Raw genomic sequence first — 15,716 nt, 5'->3', positions numbered from 1 at the left:
AGTAAGACTAGTTGCATGCAAATTATCATAATCCAACAGGGTCTTCTGTAATAAGTAATGATCCACTTGTCACAGCTTTCTCATATTGATTCCAGTAAGGGATGCCTTTGTTGCTGTAGTACTTTGTGCAAAACCAAAACACGATAATTTAAACAGACTACTTTTTAGATTTCCTTATTCAAGAAAATATCTTGAACACTGAAGATGCCTACACTGTAGAGGTAAGCCAAGTATCAAGAGAAGACTGTTGGAACCACTTCAACATCTCTGAGGTCTATTATCACAGAGCATAGAACAGCACAGATGGACTGCCAGGATGGAAGCGAGGCACCTCAATGTCACTTTTCCCAATCAAGGCTGTAAAAACACTGCTCAAGCCATTATCTGAAATGGGTTGAAAAAAGAGGTGGGAGATTTTCCCCTATCATCTTGTATGTAAAGAAATCTTACCCTCCCTTTGGCTTGCACTCACATTGTTAAAAGTGTCTTGCTTATATGAGGCACAGCATTCCCATTAGCTGCAAAACCATCATGGGTTTACAAATGGTGTTTGCATCCTAGGGATATTTAGGACTCAGAACAGCCTTCCACCTGTATGCTTTTCATAAAGAAATTATTTATAACAGCAAAGTACATTAACTGGGAAGTAAGAATATCTAGAACTGTTATTAATTCATAAAGATGATTAATAGTTTGATGAATCTAAATCATGACAGCTCTTTGTAGCAAGTATCCAGTGTTAATTATACTGCATTGAGTAAATCAACAAACTGGATTTTGTTTCTGGTAGAAGACTAAGTGAGGTTAATATCTACAAAGCATCTCTTCCATCCAAGCAGGCCTGGAGAAGCTGGAGTTTAATTTGTTAACATGTATTAGCTAGACAGAAATAACTACTGCTGCAGGACTGACATAAAGAATGTAATCACTGCTACACAAGTGACCACATATGTTTCCAAGTAACTCAAATAACTGCAAGCTATTAATTTCTGATTTGCTGTTCTTTCTGGAACAGACTCTACAGCATGACCATGCACTAGTAAGCAAGGAAAAAAAAATCATTAAGAAAGTGAGAACAATGAAGACTTTACCTTTGATTTGATCCTCAATAAATGTTGTTCCACTTCTTCAATATCTTCAGTGTTCTCCAAACGTTCATAAGATGCACTGGTAGTCCCCTTAATCAAGTTTAGAGGCAAAGCTGACATACCATAAGCCTAAAATAAAAAGGAAACATACATACTCAAATTTTCTGCCATATATTTTCATCTGATAAGGCTGCTCTATGTTGTAGCTATGAGGTAGCACAACTGGGCGTTTTTTTCATCCCATCTCTTATTAAGGCATCCAATTCCTTTCCCCTTTTGAGCGAAACAAACATGCTACACAAATTCCAGCATCCCACATCATTCCACTAGTCTTTAAGTGTCTCATGGCCACTCAGACATATATTAAGATTTCATATAAGCACAGTACACTGACAATTTATCAAACTAGCCCATGATTTTTGTAAATCACATAGCTCCCAGAAACCTTAACTTTCCCGTTTTAGATTAAAATCAACATTTTGTGCAATACAGAAGTTTCTAGAAATTGAACATTAGTAGTTTCAAAAGCAAAGTACACACAATTTCTTTGCAGTCAGTAGTCTTCAAGTTGCTTTTGAATGAAATTTAGCTGAAAGTACCTAATTTACTAAAATTCTGCAGTAAAAAAGGCAGCAAAAGCTATGTGAACAACTGAACTCAGTTACATTCCAAGACTGCTTAGACGCCCATTCACATTCATAAATTTTGTCGGAATTTATTCCTCATTATAAATTCTATGTCATTCAAAGTGTTTTGCCAACATCAACAGTACACCCAGATTTTTCCAAAACAAAGTCCATAAGCTTTCCACCAACATAAAAAGAAACATATTTGAGGCAAGGTAAACAAGAAAATGGCACTACTTTCTCAGTTACCCTATGATTCTTATGGCTGAAGGCCAAGATCAAGAAGTTACTCCAGGCAGTTTAGAGACATTAGCCATAAGCTTGTAATTTGTTTATTGTGGATCATATGTTGCTCTTAGTGCAGAGCTCAGCAGGAAGGTTCTTTTCTCCCTCAGCAATTAACACATACAATTTTACTAGAGTCTTTGATATCTGAACACTTGCTAACTTCAGATAGAGAATTGTTTTGGTTGAAAAAGACCTCTAAGATTATCCAGTTCAACCACTGCAAAGTCTACCACTAAACCATGTCCCTAAGGGCCATGTCTACAAGGCTTTTCAATACTTCCAGAAGTTTGAAGAGCAGTTTTCTAGATGTTCACAGAAATACCACTCCCTCCTTCAAGCACAACTTTACGTTTCCTACTGAGAACAGATCTAACACAAATGCTAGTGTGTTAAAAATGTCACCATACATGCTGTCATATGAGTTTTCTGTCCACAAGATACAATTTGACCTGCTCAGAAACCTACTTTGACATACTGAAGCCTCATGCACTGAACCCAGAGCAAGGCACTGTCCGTTTTTTGATTTTATTTTTGAATATGCCATAACTTAGCCTGGACTTGATAACAGTCTAAAGCGAGAGCTGACACACATTTATAGACAATCTCCTTTGAGAGTATTAAGCCACTTTGCCACCCACAAGGCTGCAGATATTGTCTACCTAGACTTCAGCAAAGCCTTCAACACCATATCCCATAGCATTCTCTTTGAAAAGCCAGCAGCCCAGAGCTTGGACAGGAGCACTCTTTGCTGGGTTAAGAACTGGCTGGATGGCTGGGCCCCAAGAGTTGTGGTGAATGGTGCTGCATCCAGCTGGCAGCCAGTCACCAGTGGTGTCCCCCAGAGATTTGTGCCTTTATTAATGATCTGGTTGAGGGGAGTTAGTCTACCATTAAAAAATTTACAGATGACAAGTTGGGGGAGAGCATTCATCCACTGGAGGGTATGAGGGCTCTGCAGAGGGACCTGGAAAGGCTGGATCGATGGGCCCAATCCAGTGATATGAGGTTTAACAACACCAGGTTCCAGGTCCTGCACTTTGGCCACAACGAACCCCTGCAGTGCTACAGCCTGTGGACAGAGTGATTGGACAGTGGCCAGGCAGAAAGGGACCTGGGGGTACTGATGGACAGCCAGCTGAACATGAGCCAGCGTGTGCCCAAGTGGCCCAGAAGGCCAACATCATCCTGGCCTGTGTCAGCAACAGTGTGGCCAGCAGGACCAGGCAGTGATTCTTCCCCAGTACTCGGCAGTGGTGAGGCTGCACCTTGAGTGCTGTGTCCAGTTCTGGGCCCCCAATTTAGGAAGGATGTTGAGGTGCTGGAGCAAGTCTTGGGAAGGGCAACAAGGCTGGTGAAGGGTCTGGAACATAAGTCTGATGAGGAGCATCTGAGGGAACTGGGGTTGTTTATCCTGGAGAAAAGGAGATTCAGGGGAGATCTTATCTCCCTCTACAGCTCCCTAAAAGGAGGCTGTAGCCAGGTGGGGGTTGGCCTCTTCTCCCAGGCCACCAGTGACAAGACAAGAGGACACAGTCTTAAACCACACCAGGAGCAGTTTAATTTGGACATAAGGAAGAATTTCTTCACAGAAAGGGTGATTGGGCCTTGGAATGGGCTGCCCAGGGAGGTGGTGGAGTGACCATGCCTGGAGGTGGTTAAGGAAAGACTGGATGTGGCACTTGGTGCCATGGTCTAGTCAACAAGGTGGTGTTAGGGCATAGGTTGGACTTGATCTCAAAGGTCTTCTCCAACCTAGCTGATTCTGTGATTCTGTAAAAAGCACTGTCCCACAATCTCTTCTCTAGGCCAAACAAAAAATTTGCTCAGCTTTTATTTATGGGTTGCTCTCTGCAACTTTGTAATCATGTCCACAAGCTTTCATTGGAGCCTCTATAGTTTACCTGTTTCATGAACTAGGGGACCAAAAACAGACAGTTTCCAGATATGGCTTTGGAAGTGCCAAGTACAATGGGAATGTCTACGCTCTTGCTGAGGCAATCACTGGACACTGTCTGTATTTCTGCTGCAAGGCACACTGCTGTATCATAATCACCTTGCTGCCCACTAGGACTTCCAGGTCATTTCCAGCAGAACCATCTCCCAGCTCATCAGACCCCAGCACTAACTGTTGCTTGCAATAAACCCATTGCAAGAAACTACCTTAATATCTGCTAAACCTGATGTCATTCTTGTTGGCCCAGTCCTTCCATCTGTCAATGTCTGCACAGTGGCTCTTTGTTCTATCTACTTCTCCCAGTCTGACATATTTCTCAAACTATAGGATCATTCAATCCCATCACCCAGAACATTTGTGAGGACTAAATAGTACTGGGTCCATATTGACCCCAACAAGCTCACTCAGGTCAGTTAGAAGCATAACTACAGAATTCAGGGGACATGTGAACACCATACAACATCACCAACTAGAAAGTAGGTTGCAACTTATCTGAGGTCCCTCTCTGGAACATAAAACATTTCTAGCCAGTGCCAGTATGCAGAAACACGTAAGAGATTATTATGACAATGTGCCTAAACAACTTTACAAACCCGAGCTTAGAAGTAATTAGATTTCAACATCTGAGGTTTCCACCTGTTCTTCAAACAGCTAACATATCAATTAACATAGCAAATATTCACTCTATGAAACAGTTAAGAAATAAAATCCAGGGCTTTAAAGCTTAGTCTAAGTATCTACAAAGAAAAATACAACTCTCAAAGTGATGTATTTTTTTGCTGTTTTTGAAAATATGAACTACATACTCGAACATCAAACTTGCTCCAGTGATAAGGGTTGTCTAAAGTCCGTCCCCAAATACAAAAGATGCTAATAGAAAGATGATTATGCAAGTGAGGCTCCCATCATCACTGTAAAAAAAGGACACATTGATCCTTCAAGATAACAATATACAGAATGAAGGACAGAAAAATGAGTCATCTCATGTGATGTGTCATAGGTCTGAACAGAAGCTGTATTAGTTCTTTTTCAGGGCTGCATTTCCCTTCAGGCTGATAAAGAAGTTCAAAGCTGCCCTGGACAAAGTTTTAATCCCCTGGGTTAGTACAAGTGTTAAATTATTCAAGGGCTATCATTTTAGGCATCTGCAACTTAACAAGCAAACAATGTATTGAGGATAGCAAAGGAAAACAGACCAAAGATGTACACTGCAGCCAAGAGAGGGCTTAGTCCTGAAACAAACTGTGGGTTAAAAGTTTGGAATATGAATAAAAACATATCAAAAAGAGCCTTGAAAGCAATTAACACAAGTTAATTTATGTACATGAGTTTATATAAAACAAGTAATTAATTTTTGACATATTTATACCAATGAAACAACAGATTCCATGACTTATTTTTAGACAAATTTTTGGTTTAGAATTGTTTAGTGAAATAAGAGAGATTGTACCAAAGAGTAAAACCAGATATCTGAATGTAATAGTCAATTACAGTATACATGCAGTTTTGTAACATAGGTTCTTCAAAATGAACTGAAGCGTTCAGGCTGGTATATGATAACACATGTTGCAAGGATAGGTCTCTAAGGCCTTAGGCTCTATCTCTGCTCTTGCCTGGATGCCAGATCAGCGTCATTGAAACCACATTTTTGAGTAGGAAAAAAAATATCTAAATTTATAGTTAAACCAGCTTATTTTAGAGATGTCTCTCCTCTCTTGAATCACCACAAGTGCTCAACACAAGAGATCACCACTATCATTTAGCTTAATGGCTGGAAAGCCAAATCCTAAGAGCTCACTACCTATTAATTACAAGTTAGAAGCATCATCCATGAGCAGTTGTCTTGTTCTCATTTGAGTTTCTGTCCACAGGCATCTCTGGATAGCTGAAGTTTTTACTTATAGACTTTTTGAAGCATAATGCCTTCTATTCTAAAGGATAAGAAGAAAACCACAGAACTTACTGCAACAGAAAACCCAGCTTCCTAACCCTATTAGAACAGTCTAAACAAAGCTTTAGAGACTCCTGTCTTATCTGTTACTCATGGAAGCAGTAGTTCAGTCAGACAGTAATTTGAAAATAAATCCATCTACAGCAGGAGCCTGTAACTCCCATGAATGACACAAATAGATCAGTACCTTTATGCAGTACCAGTTGGCACTGAAGAGCAGCAAGAAACATGCTCTACCCATAATCTGAGCATGCCACTGAACTCAAACTCCATGCTCCAGACACAGCACTAAACACCTCCTGAAAAACTGCATAAGCATTGTATCTAATTTGCTTATTCTCCACTTCTCCCAAGTCCCTTTCCTTCTCATCCTGCAGCAGATTCAGCCACTCTCGTGTCATTAACAGATTTAGAAGGAAGAGTTGCTGTTCTGATTCTTAGTCTCTTGCAGACTCAGCATGTTACAACACTTGAGACTTGCCACACTCACATAACCCACGGCCAGATAAGGGAAGTCTTTCTTATTAGTTGCCTACTATGCTGATAATAGTCACTCAGAAATAGAAAGCAGAACATTAAGTAAAGCTGCAACAAGCTGTAAAATCATGTTTTACTGAAGTTGTTGCATCAAGCAACTATTTCAGGGATAAATTCTTGAGTATTAAAAAGATACAGAAAGATTTTCCACTGGAAACCATATCCTCTAGTGTAAGATTTATAAATTGCACAAACTCTGAAAGAATATCACCTAAAAGGAGTATTAAGGTAGGAACACCTAATCATCAACCACATCAGCCATAAGTACATAGATCCGCTGAGAGTAAGACAGGAAACCCCATTAAAACTATCATAGTAAATTACTTGAAGCTGAACACCTACCACTAAAAGCCTGAAGCCATCGGGCATTATAATTTAACTGGAAGTTATGTGTCACTTTCTAATCTGCTATGTTCAGCTAATAAGATATGGTCAAATGATTAACCTGTGGCCCAAACAAGATAATGTCTTCTTGTTAGAGGAAGGACAGAACAAGTAAATTTTTTCTCATCAGCTTGGTGCACCACCAGAATTAAAAATGAATAAATGAAATGAAAATTAAGAAAAGTTTAACAGCTTTTTCTGATTAAAGATTTTTAAGAAATAAACTTGTGATTTCAATAAATTATCAAAAAGTACTTGTGTAGCGTATCAGAAAGACTTCCTACTCCATTTATTATTAGGGGTCTATATATCATGCAAATGGCTTTAAAGTGGTTATCACTGAGGTTTTTAAAAGATGTCTAGTTTTGGGCAAGAAATGTAGAAATGAATATTGACAAACATTTCTTGCACAGCAGTGCCCTCTAGTGAAGTCACATAAAAAAGCCAAATTAAAAAGAGAACTCTGATAACCACCATATAAGAGATATTAAATGTTCTCAGCTTTAAAGATACAAATATTCAAATTCCTAATTTCTTACAGCAGCTTATTTCAATACTTCACCTAAAAGTGTGACCATGAAAGACAAAAATGGTCAGTTCTACCAACTACACTGACAAAAATGCATCTATTCAATTTAGAAACAGCTAAACTTTTTAAATATATGCAGTATTTAAGAAATACAGTCAAGTATGAGATAATTTTCTTCAATACAGATGCCCCAATTAAAAATCCCCTCCATTTAAATAATTGTCTGGTTATAGAAGATGCTTTTATATACTAGTAGCCTAATTAGCTTTTTATTTGAATTATGCTCTAACCACAAGGGAAGTCACAGGATACCTTTTACCCTTCACAACAATTGACACAATTCAGTTGCTTATATTGAACAGTGTCCTATGGATACAAGGCATTCTTGCCAGCACTGCTTCTGACTGAGCACATTTGGTCAGTCCAATTAAATAGCCTCAAGGGAGGTGCACTTTCAGGTGTCACACCAACACAAGCAACACTGAGTTAGTGTAAGAGGAACTGGGACTCCACTTGGATTGAAACTGTACCTTCTCTGTGCAGTTTGACTGCACAGTTCTCCTGGAAAGTAATCTGACCTTCCAAGGACTTATTACCTGCTTTCTTCTAAAGACATGTCTCCCATCTCTGACTACCTACTCATACTACCATTCAAAAATAAATATTGGAATTCAAGAAACTTATGTCCAAAACATCATTAAGCATAGCAAATAGTGACAGCAGTTCATATATCTTCCCTTAAATTATGAGGGGTAAAGGAGAAAACCTAATAAATGCATCTGAAGACTGCAAACTCTCATTTGACAGGTGGCTATTAAAAAAATCTAAAAATCTCATGCCATACCACCTCAAAAGTCATTCAACATGTTATCTGGTGAAAACTCTGTTTTTCATGGGAGGTTTTAGCATCCAGTCTTCAGTTGCTATGAGAGAATATAACTTTTGAATAACATTATTGTCAAAACATCTCAAAGCATGGAGCAGATTTACCAAACAGAACAGGTAGGTTCACTATGCCAATTCTTGTATGATCTGCAGTACTCAACATGAATCTTGCACTACACTTGTTTCTCCATTTCTCTATTCTTAATCCCTACAGAATCCTGCTATACATTCACCTTCATTTCTCATAATAGTGTTTTCTCTCCACCATACAGACTCATTATTTGTCAGTATTTGAGTGGACAAAAAAATGCTGTCAAGGTTTCCAAGATACAGAAGCCAAATACAACAGGCTCTATACTACAGCTGTTCTACTAGACACTGTGAACTTGTGCTTGCTGGGCAAAACATCTGTGAAAGAGTTAACTCTGCTTCAGTTATACTACTGGCCATAATTATTTTGCCTAGCTGTCATCTTCTATACTGCTCAATCAGGATTAGAAAGGCATTAACAACCAAAAGATTAATCTACTTTCCAATTCTAAAATTTTAAAGTACAAAACTATAATTTATCCACCAGTTTAATATCTGCAGTTCTCTAACAGGGTAGTGCAAATCAAGTGGTTAAAACAACCATCAAACTGGTTTGTTATTTTGGTTATTTATTACTTCATAGAGAAGTGAACATAATTGAAGAATTACATTTCTATTTCAGAATTGGCATTGAAGTGATTAAATAGTAATGACCATGAATGCTACTAACATCTCAATTTCTTAATAGCTGTTTGACGTCTGCTTAAAATAATATCACTAGTGAATGAGTGCTTTTAAGGTTAGGCAGATTTTAAAAGGTTTTAAGCTCTTTGGTTGTTAATAACGTCAACTGTGGAAAAGTAAACCATAATCCGGACAAAACTTAGGTGTGAAAAGGTCATCACATTTGTGAGTAGACAAGCTAAGCTTTCTAACATTTCTTTTTTCAGGACAGAGAAGAAAAAATGAGCATTTTATAGTTCCATAAGAAATCAAATAATGCTTAGTAAATGTTTAGAAGAATTACAAAGCCAATTACTATCATCCTTCAAGGACATGCTAAGTGAGATGCACAAGATCAGTCAAAAATTAATCTGCCTATCATTGTATGAGCAACTCATTATTCTGTCTCAAATTCAAATAGCGATCTGGAGCTGACAACAACTATTGTTTTTAAAACCTAAGGCCATGTAGAACCATTTCAGTGCAAAACACATTAATGAAAGAAGAGATACAAGCTACATCATCTGTGAAACTGTTTCAAACTCTTCCCCCAGCCAAAACCAGCATAGCACTGCAGGCCTAATTTATCATTTTCTTGTTACTATTCCATACTTGGAGACATGAAAGCTTTCAGTATAAATCATCAAGGCCATGGATTTGCAGAGCCCCCCTGAAGGTCACATCTTACAAAACCATGTTAAGTATCAAGCATTGTACTTCAGTACTATACATTACATAATGCCAAAAGTGTAGACTTCGCTAAAGCTTGAAAACAGAAAAGCAACTACCAGTTAAGGATTATGTAGAGAATTGAGACATATCAAGACAAAGGTCTCAATCATGCTGTTCATTTAAACATTGTATGTACTTGAGAAAATGAAATATGTTTATGCTCTTGCCAGTAATATTAATGTATCAAGTGAACATTTGTGGACTTCATCTACATTATTCACCTACGCTATTTTATTTTTTCCCCTTAAAAAGTTAAAAACTTGGCATACACAAGTTGCATCTTTTTTGTCCCTTCCTAGTCTTCCAAACAGTCAATTAACATCAAGAAAAGATTATTCTTTGATGTATTCAGCAGGGAAATCCAACATGAAGTATTAGTATTACATTCTAAAAAGACATACTAAAAAATATCAGCTCAAACTCAGTCAAAAGAAACATAACCACAACTTTTATATTTTTACATCCTTTTACAAAAGGAAGCAACTTTGTTTTTCATCCAACCAAGTTGCAAAATTACAAGATAAATCAAAAAGAAATTTGCATTACTTAGATTAAGAATAGGTATTAAGTTTGGTTGTTCCTGTATTCTGAATTGGCAGTCTCCCTTTCACTTACCCAATGAGCTTCTGAAAATTGCCACCTATCAAAGTACTTCAAAGTTATTACTATCTTCTGACAGAATAATCTTGCACGAGTTAGCAGTTATTAAAACATAACTAACTTATTTTCTGACATTGTGTCATTTTTCAACAAAGTGCTCAGTGCACTTTTTGAAACACTAGCTGTACTGAGGTGAATAAATCATAGTAAGAATCTATAATAAATATTTTTTTTCCACAAATTAAGAACTGTGATGGAATAAATAGTTGTCCAACATGAGTTAAATAAGGTTATAACAGTAAAACCAGTATTGTAGAAAAATTTAATCCAATAAAAAAACAATCTTATTGTCAATCACTGTCACCTCAACCGTTTCATAGGCTAGACCCAAGCTTAAAGAGAAGCCACCTCTCACACCATAAGGTACAACAGAGTGTGACCCATTGGTACCACTGTAAACCCTGCAGATCCACACAGCAGAATGCTGAGGTTTGGAGGGACTCTGGAGGTCATGCGGTCCAACAGCTCTGCCCAAGCAGGGTCTCCTAGAGCTGCTTGTCCAGGACCACATAGGATCACATACATATGGCTCCTCAGTATTTCCAAAGAGGAGACTCCACAATCTCTCTAAGCAACCTGTGCCAGTGGTCAGACACCTTCACAGTGTTTCAGCTTGTGCCCTCTGCCTCTGGTCCCATTCCTAGGTACCAGTGAACACAGCCTGGCTCCATTCTCTTCATACTGTTCCTTCAGATGTTTGTACATGTTGATAAGACTTCTCCTAAGTCATCTTTTTGTCTTGGCTGACAGTCCTGGCTCCTTCTTCATAAGAGGGAAGTGCCTTTATTATCTTCGCAGGCCTTCACCAGTTTCCCTTCTATAGCTCCATCTTTCTCATACTGAGAAGACCAGAACTCCAGATGTGGCTTCACCAAGGCTGAGAATAAAGGCAGAGTCATGAACAACCTGCTGGCAATACTTGTCCTAGTGCACTTCAGGATACCTTCTCTGCAGCAAGAGTACATTCCTGGCTCATGGTTAACTTGGTGTCCGCCAGAACTCCCAGGTCCTTGTTAGAGCTGCTTTTCTCCTGGGTGGTCCCCCTGGATATGCACACATTTATTCCTCCTCAGCTTTGCAAGTTCACTTGCTGAATTTGATTATGTTCCTGTCAGCCCATTTCTCCAGCCTAGCAAGGTCCTTCTGGATAGCTCCAATATAAACTCCAGAGGGTATTCTCCCAGTTCTGTGTCAAGTTGCTGAGGGTTCTCCCCCATCATCCTGATCATTAAGGAAAAGGCTGAACAGGACTGGAACCAGTATCAATCCCTGGCATATACCACAAGTGACTGCCCTCCAACTAGACCTCATGCCACTGATCACCATCCATTGGGCATAGATATTCAGTCAATTTTCAATTCACTTCACTATCTGCTCATCCAGCCCATATTTCACAAGCTTCTCTATGAGGATCTTTTGGGAGAGGCTCAACATGAGCTAGATGTACATTTTCCAAACATGGTGAAGCCACATCACCAACAAAGGATGTTGTTAGCCTGTTACAGCAGTACAGTAGAGTGTGAAGAGCTGAAGGCTTACATGGGAAGTATTACTCTGAAAACAGCTTAGCTCAAAAGTGTTCTTCAGAATAAAGTTTTCGAAGCTTCAGAATTAAGTGCTAGGCAGATTGGTCCATAAACTTACTACCAGAATTTTGAATTATGTTTAAAAATTGTACTGTAGAAATATGAGTAAGATTTAGAGGCAGCACTAACTGAAACTGTTATACACAGTTAGAAAGAAGTCATGCTGTTGAAAAACATTCTGGTTGACCACACATCTAATTGATTTTTGGTTTCTTTGGTCCTAACCTATATGCTTGCTACAGTCCAAGCTTTTGGGCAATTTAGACAATTCAGCTCTGTGCCCACATCTTAAAAAAGTAAGTATCTTAGGAAGAATAACTGCTCATTGGAATGACCATAAAAAAAAACCAACCCAAAGTTAAAAAAGCAAAAGTTTATAGGGCAAATGTAAGGAAGCAAATTGATAATTTACTGTTATGGACTTTTTAATAAGGTGAGACACTTGACAAATACAACAAAGATGTCTGTTTTAGATTATTGTTACACACTACTGCCAAAATGCCTAGCCTCATACTAGACACCTCTGATCTTGTTTTGCAATCAAGTGGTAGAGAAGCTCTTTTTTTGTAGAATGCCAACACTACTGGAAAAAGGTTCTGACTCAAAAACCACACAGCTCACAGCCAGACATCTTTATAGCCCAGAGAAATCACTGTTGCCACATTCTGCAGGACTGTCTCAAATATCACCATATGGAAAACTAAACAGAACAAACCAATTTATGTTCAATTTAAAGTGTGGAGTTAAAATCCTCTAAATACTCCTATTACTCCTTAATCATCTTCCTTGCAGCTCACCTTCTCATTTGAATGACATGGTGTTAAGAAATACCATAAAGCATTTACTTTGCTCCTTTATTCAAATATTAGCTCTGGACTCCTGAAGATATCTCCTAACAAGCATGAAACTTGAATTAAAATCTAATTCTTATAATAATTATTGCTTTTTAGTAGGTACCAAGTACATACATAATCTTCTGTACTACATTATCAATGAAAATAGTTGTGAATTTTCTCACTGAACTTTTTTTGGAAAAGCAACTTTTGCACTAACTCCTTAAGCTGGTAATTTCCATGCTAATACCCTCCCCCAGTGATTTACCTTAAGGGATGAGATGCTTTCAGGATCAGTATTTATTACTAAAACCTCACAAAGCTTTTAACTAGTATTTCACAGAAATTGAGGAGATCAGGAACTTTTCATACCAAAGAAGTTTTATTTCTTTGGCAATTTCAATTTTAATGGTGTATTTCATCCTACCCCATTCAGATGCTGGGGAAAAGCTCACAACTCAAATGCAAAACTCTGCATTTTCCCTCAAATTGTAAGAAAAGCTCTTCTCTGTATTTATCACTTCATCAAATTTACTGTGATTTTGATGTTTGAAGCCATAGAAAATGGAACCCAGCAATCTAATATAATGACAACCCCACTGAACTGTAGCATTACCTATGTATGTATCATAGCATACATACATATGTATGTATCATAGTAACACAAGTGCTCAGTTATCCACAAATCTGGAACAGCACGATGTTTCAATTTATGTTGTCCCTCAACTGTCACCTTCACCCCCAAATCCTAACATATCAAATGCTACAACACAGTATGATCTGATAAGAATTCTGTTCTTCATTGCATTAACAGCTCACAATGTACTTCAGAGTAATGTATCAAACCAATCAGGGCCTTGAGAGGCCCCAAACACTGGATTGATGCTTAAAAAATAGGTTTTAACTAGATTAGTCCTTGGAGTAAGTTTGTTAGTCCCATAATTTAAACTGCAGCCATTTACAATCTCCATTTACAGTAACACCACCCTGCTGTATCCCTCCTCCTGTGGAAGCAGGAGGATATGCTTTCCTAAAGGAAGCCTAGGCACACACACATGCTGAAGTGAGCTTTTGCCCTCTATTTCTACTCAAATTCAAGGCTACCTGCTGACAGTGCCAAAGCCTTTTCCCCACAACTTCTCACATTATTGTATATTACCACAACACAAATTCAATTCTAAAACAGCCATAATCTAATTCTTCATACTGAAGGCCAGAGAAACCAGTACTGTTAACATACATTTAACTAATTGTAGAATGAATAAATTGCACTGCCAGGGACTTGAATAAAATCATTGATTCATCTCTTTCATTGTTTCTTCCACAAGTAACACTTTAAGATGTAATCAGTCAACCACAGTCACAGCACTCCTATTTATTTTTATTGTTTTGTGTTACAGTAGGCATTCAATGTAAAACCATTTTTAATTAGGTATGCAGGGATTTGCTAACATATTACTTATTACAATACAACCTTTATTAGATAAGCATTTAGCACAGATTTTTTTCTTTACTGTGAATGAGTAAATAGAAGACCAGATATACCTGTTCTCAATTGTCCTTTAGCAATAGAATAGCAAACTCTGGCACTGAAACAGGCTGAGGATATGCAGAAGTCAGGGGAAAATCAAAAATTTTCAGTTACATCTATACTACAAATCCTCAACTCTTCACTGTGTAAACCACATATCTGAGATCACCACCATTCAGAGACACAGGAACTCAGATACCACACTTGGTGTCCCCATCTATTCTTTTTACCATCACCTACTAAGCATTTGTGGAAAATGTTGAAATAGGTCTTTGTTCTTGTGTTCACTCTTATGTAATAATATTCTCTTTCTGTGCTTAAAATCAACAACTAACACCAATGATCAAAGAGTGGTTTGATGACTAAGCACAAAGATCTCCCACCTTTGGAACAATCTGATAGGCAGCAGAAGGCTACCTGAAAAACAAAGACTTGTCTGTGCACTCATGTCTGTCTCATCTAGAGGTGATTTTTATACAAGGCTAATATAGCAAAAATAAATCACCCCACAATACAAAGACATGGGAAACTACCACAAGAAAACTGACACTCCCTTCCAGAATTGTGTTCTCCTGCTCTGAAGTAGAGCGAGTGGAGTAATCCAAACTAGCAAAGACAGACTACACTCTGAGCCAACCTCCCCCTGAACTTTAGGCAAATGCAACAGGCCAGAAACTTTTCATTACTGAAGCAATTTTTGCATTATGTTATACCACTGGGGTAAGTTTAGCCTATGCTGTTGCAGATAAAATAGCTTAAATATGGAAGCCTGACCATCACTGCTGGTGGGAAAGGTGTTATGAAAGCTCTAGAGCACAAAGAAAACACTGTTCCAACTTGGAGAACAGACCTCCTAATAGGTGTTTTTCACTGTCTGTGACACATTTGTACCTCAGTCCACCCATATATCAAAGCCAGCTAGCTCACTGTTTCAGCTTAACATTCTAAAACTGCCTGCAAACAATGACAAAAAACTCACATCAGACATAGATAACAACCCACTCCTGTGTGAGCTCGTGCCCAAAACTTCTGTAAAATAGCTCCTCCATTTCTCCCACCCTCCCTTATCACCTACTGTAAAACAGAACAGATAGTTCCAGAAGGATGAAATACAGCAGTTAAAAATAAAGGAAATCAATTTCACACTTCAGGTATTTGCATAGACAGCTAAGTTGAAGTTTACAAAGCAACAAATTAGTCCAGAAGTCTTAGTAATTAAGGCATTCAGATAAGAGTTCTCATGCCTGATGTTTCACCTCATTTATCACTCAATATTTGTTTAAGTTGTAAATACAGTGACACTAAAGCAACTATATTGAAGATTTAGGTATTGTCTTCATCTGAGAAAACAGAGACAACACAGAACACTGAAGTTATTG

At 38.1% G+C, this 15,716-nt stretch overlaps 1 protein-coding gene across 2 annotated transcripts in view; it reads right to left on the bottom strand.

Annotated features, from left to right (window-relative positions):
* LMBRD1 (LMBR1 domain containing 1) overlaps positions 1–15,716 on the bottom strand; it is a 65,391-nt gene that overhangs the window by 24,877 nt on the left and 24,798 nt on the right. For both annotated transcript variants that reach the window (XM_053974303.1, XM_053974304.1), the window contains exon 8: positions 1,092–1,217. In XM_053974303.1, the coding sequence (XP_053830278.1) occupies positions 1,092–1,217 (126 nt within the window). The remainder of the gene's footprint in view (positions 1–1,091; positions 1,218–15,716) is intronic.

This window comes from Vidua macroura, chromosome 3, assembly GCF_024509145.1.
Source record: "Vidua macroura isolate BioBank_ID:100142 chromosome 3, ASM2450914v1, whole genome shotgun sequence".
Classification (NCBI taxonomy): Eukaryota; Metazoa; Chordata; class Aves; order Passeriformes; family Viduidae; genus Vidua; species Vidua macroura.
This window is presented reverse-complemented; position numbering and strand designations above follow the sequence as displayed.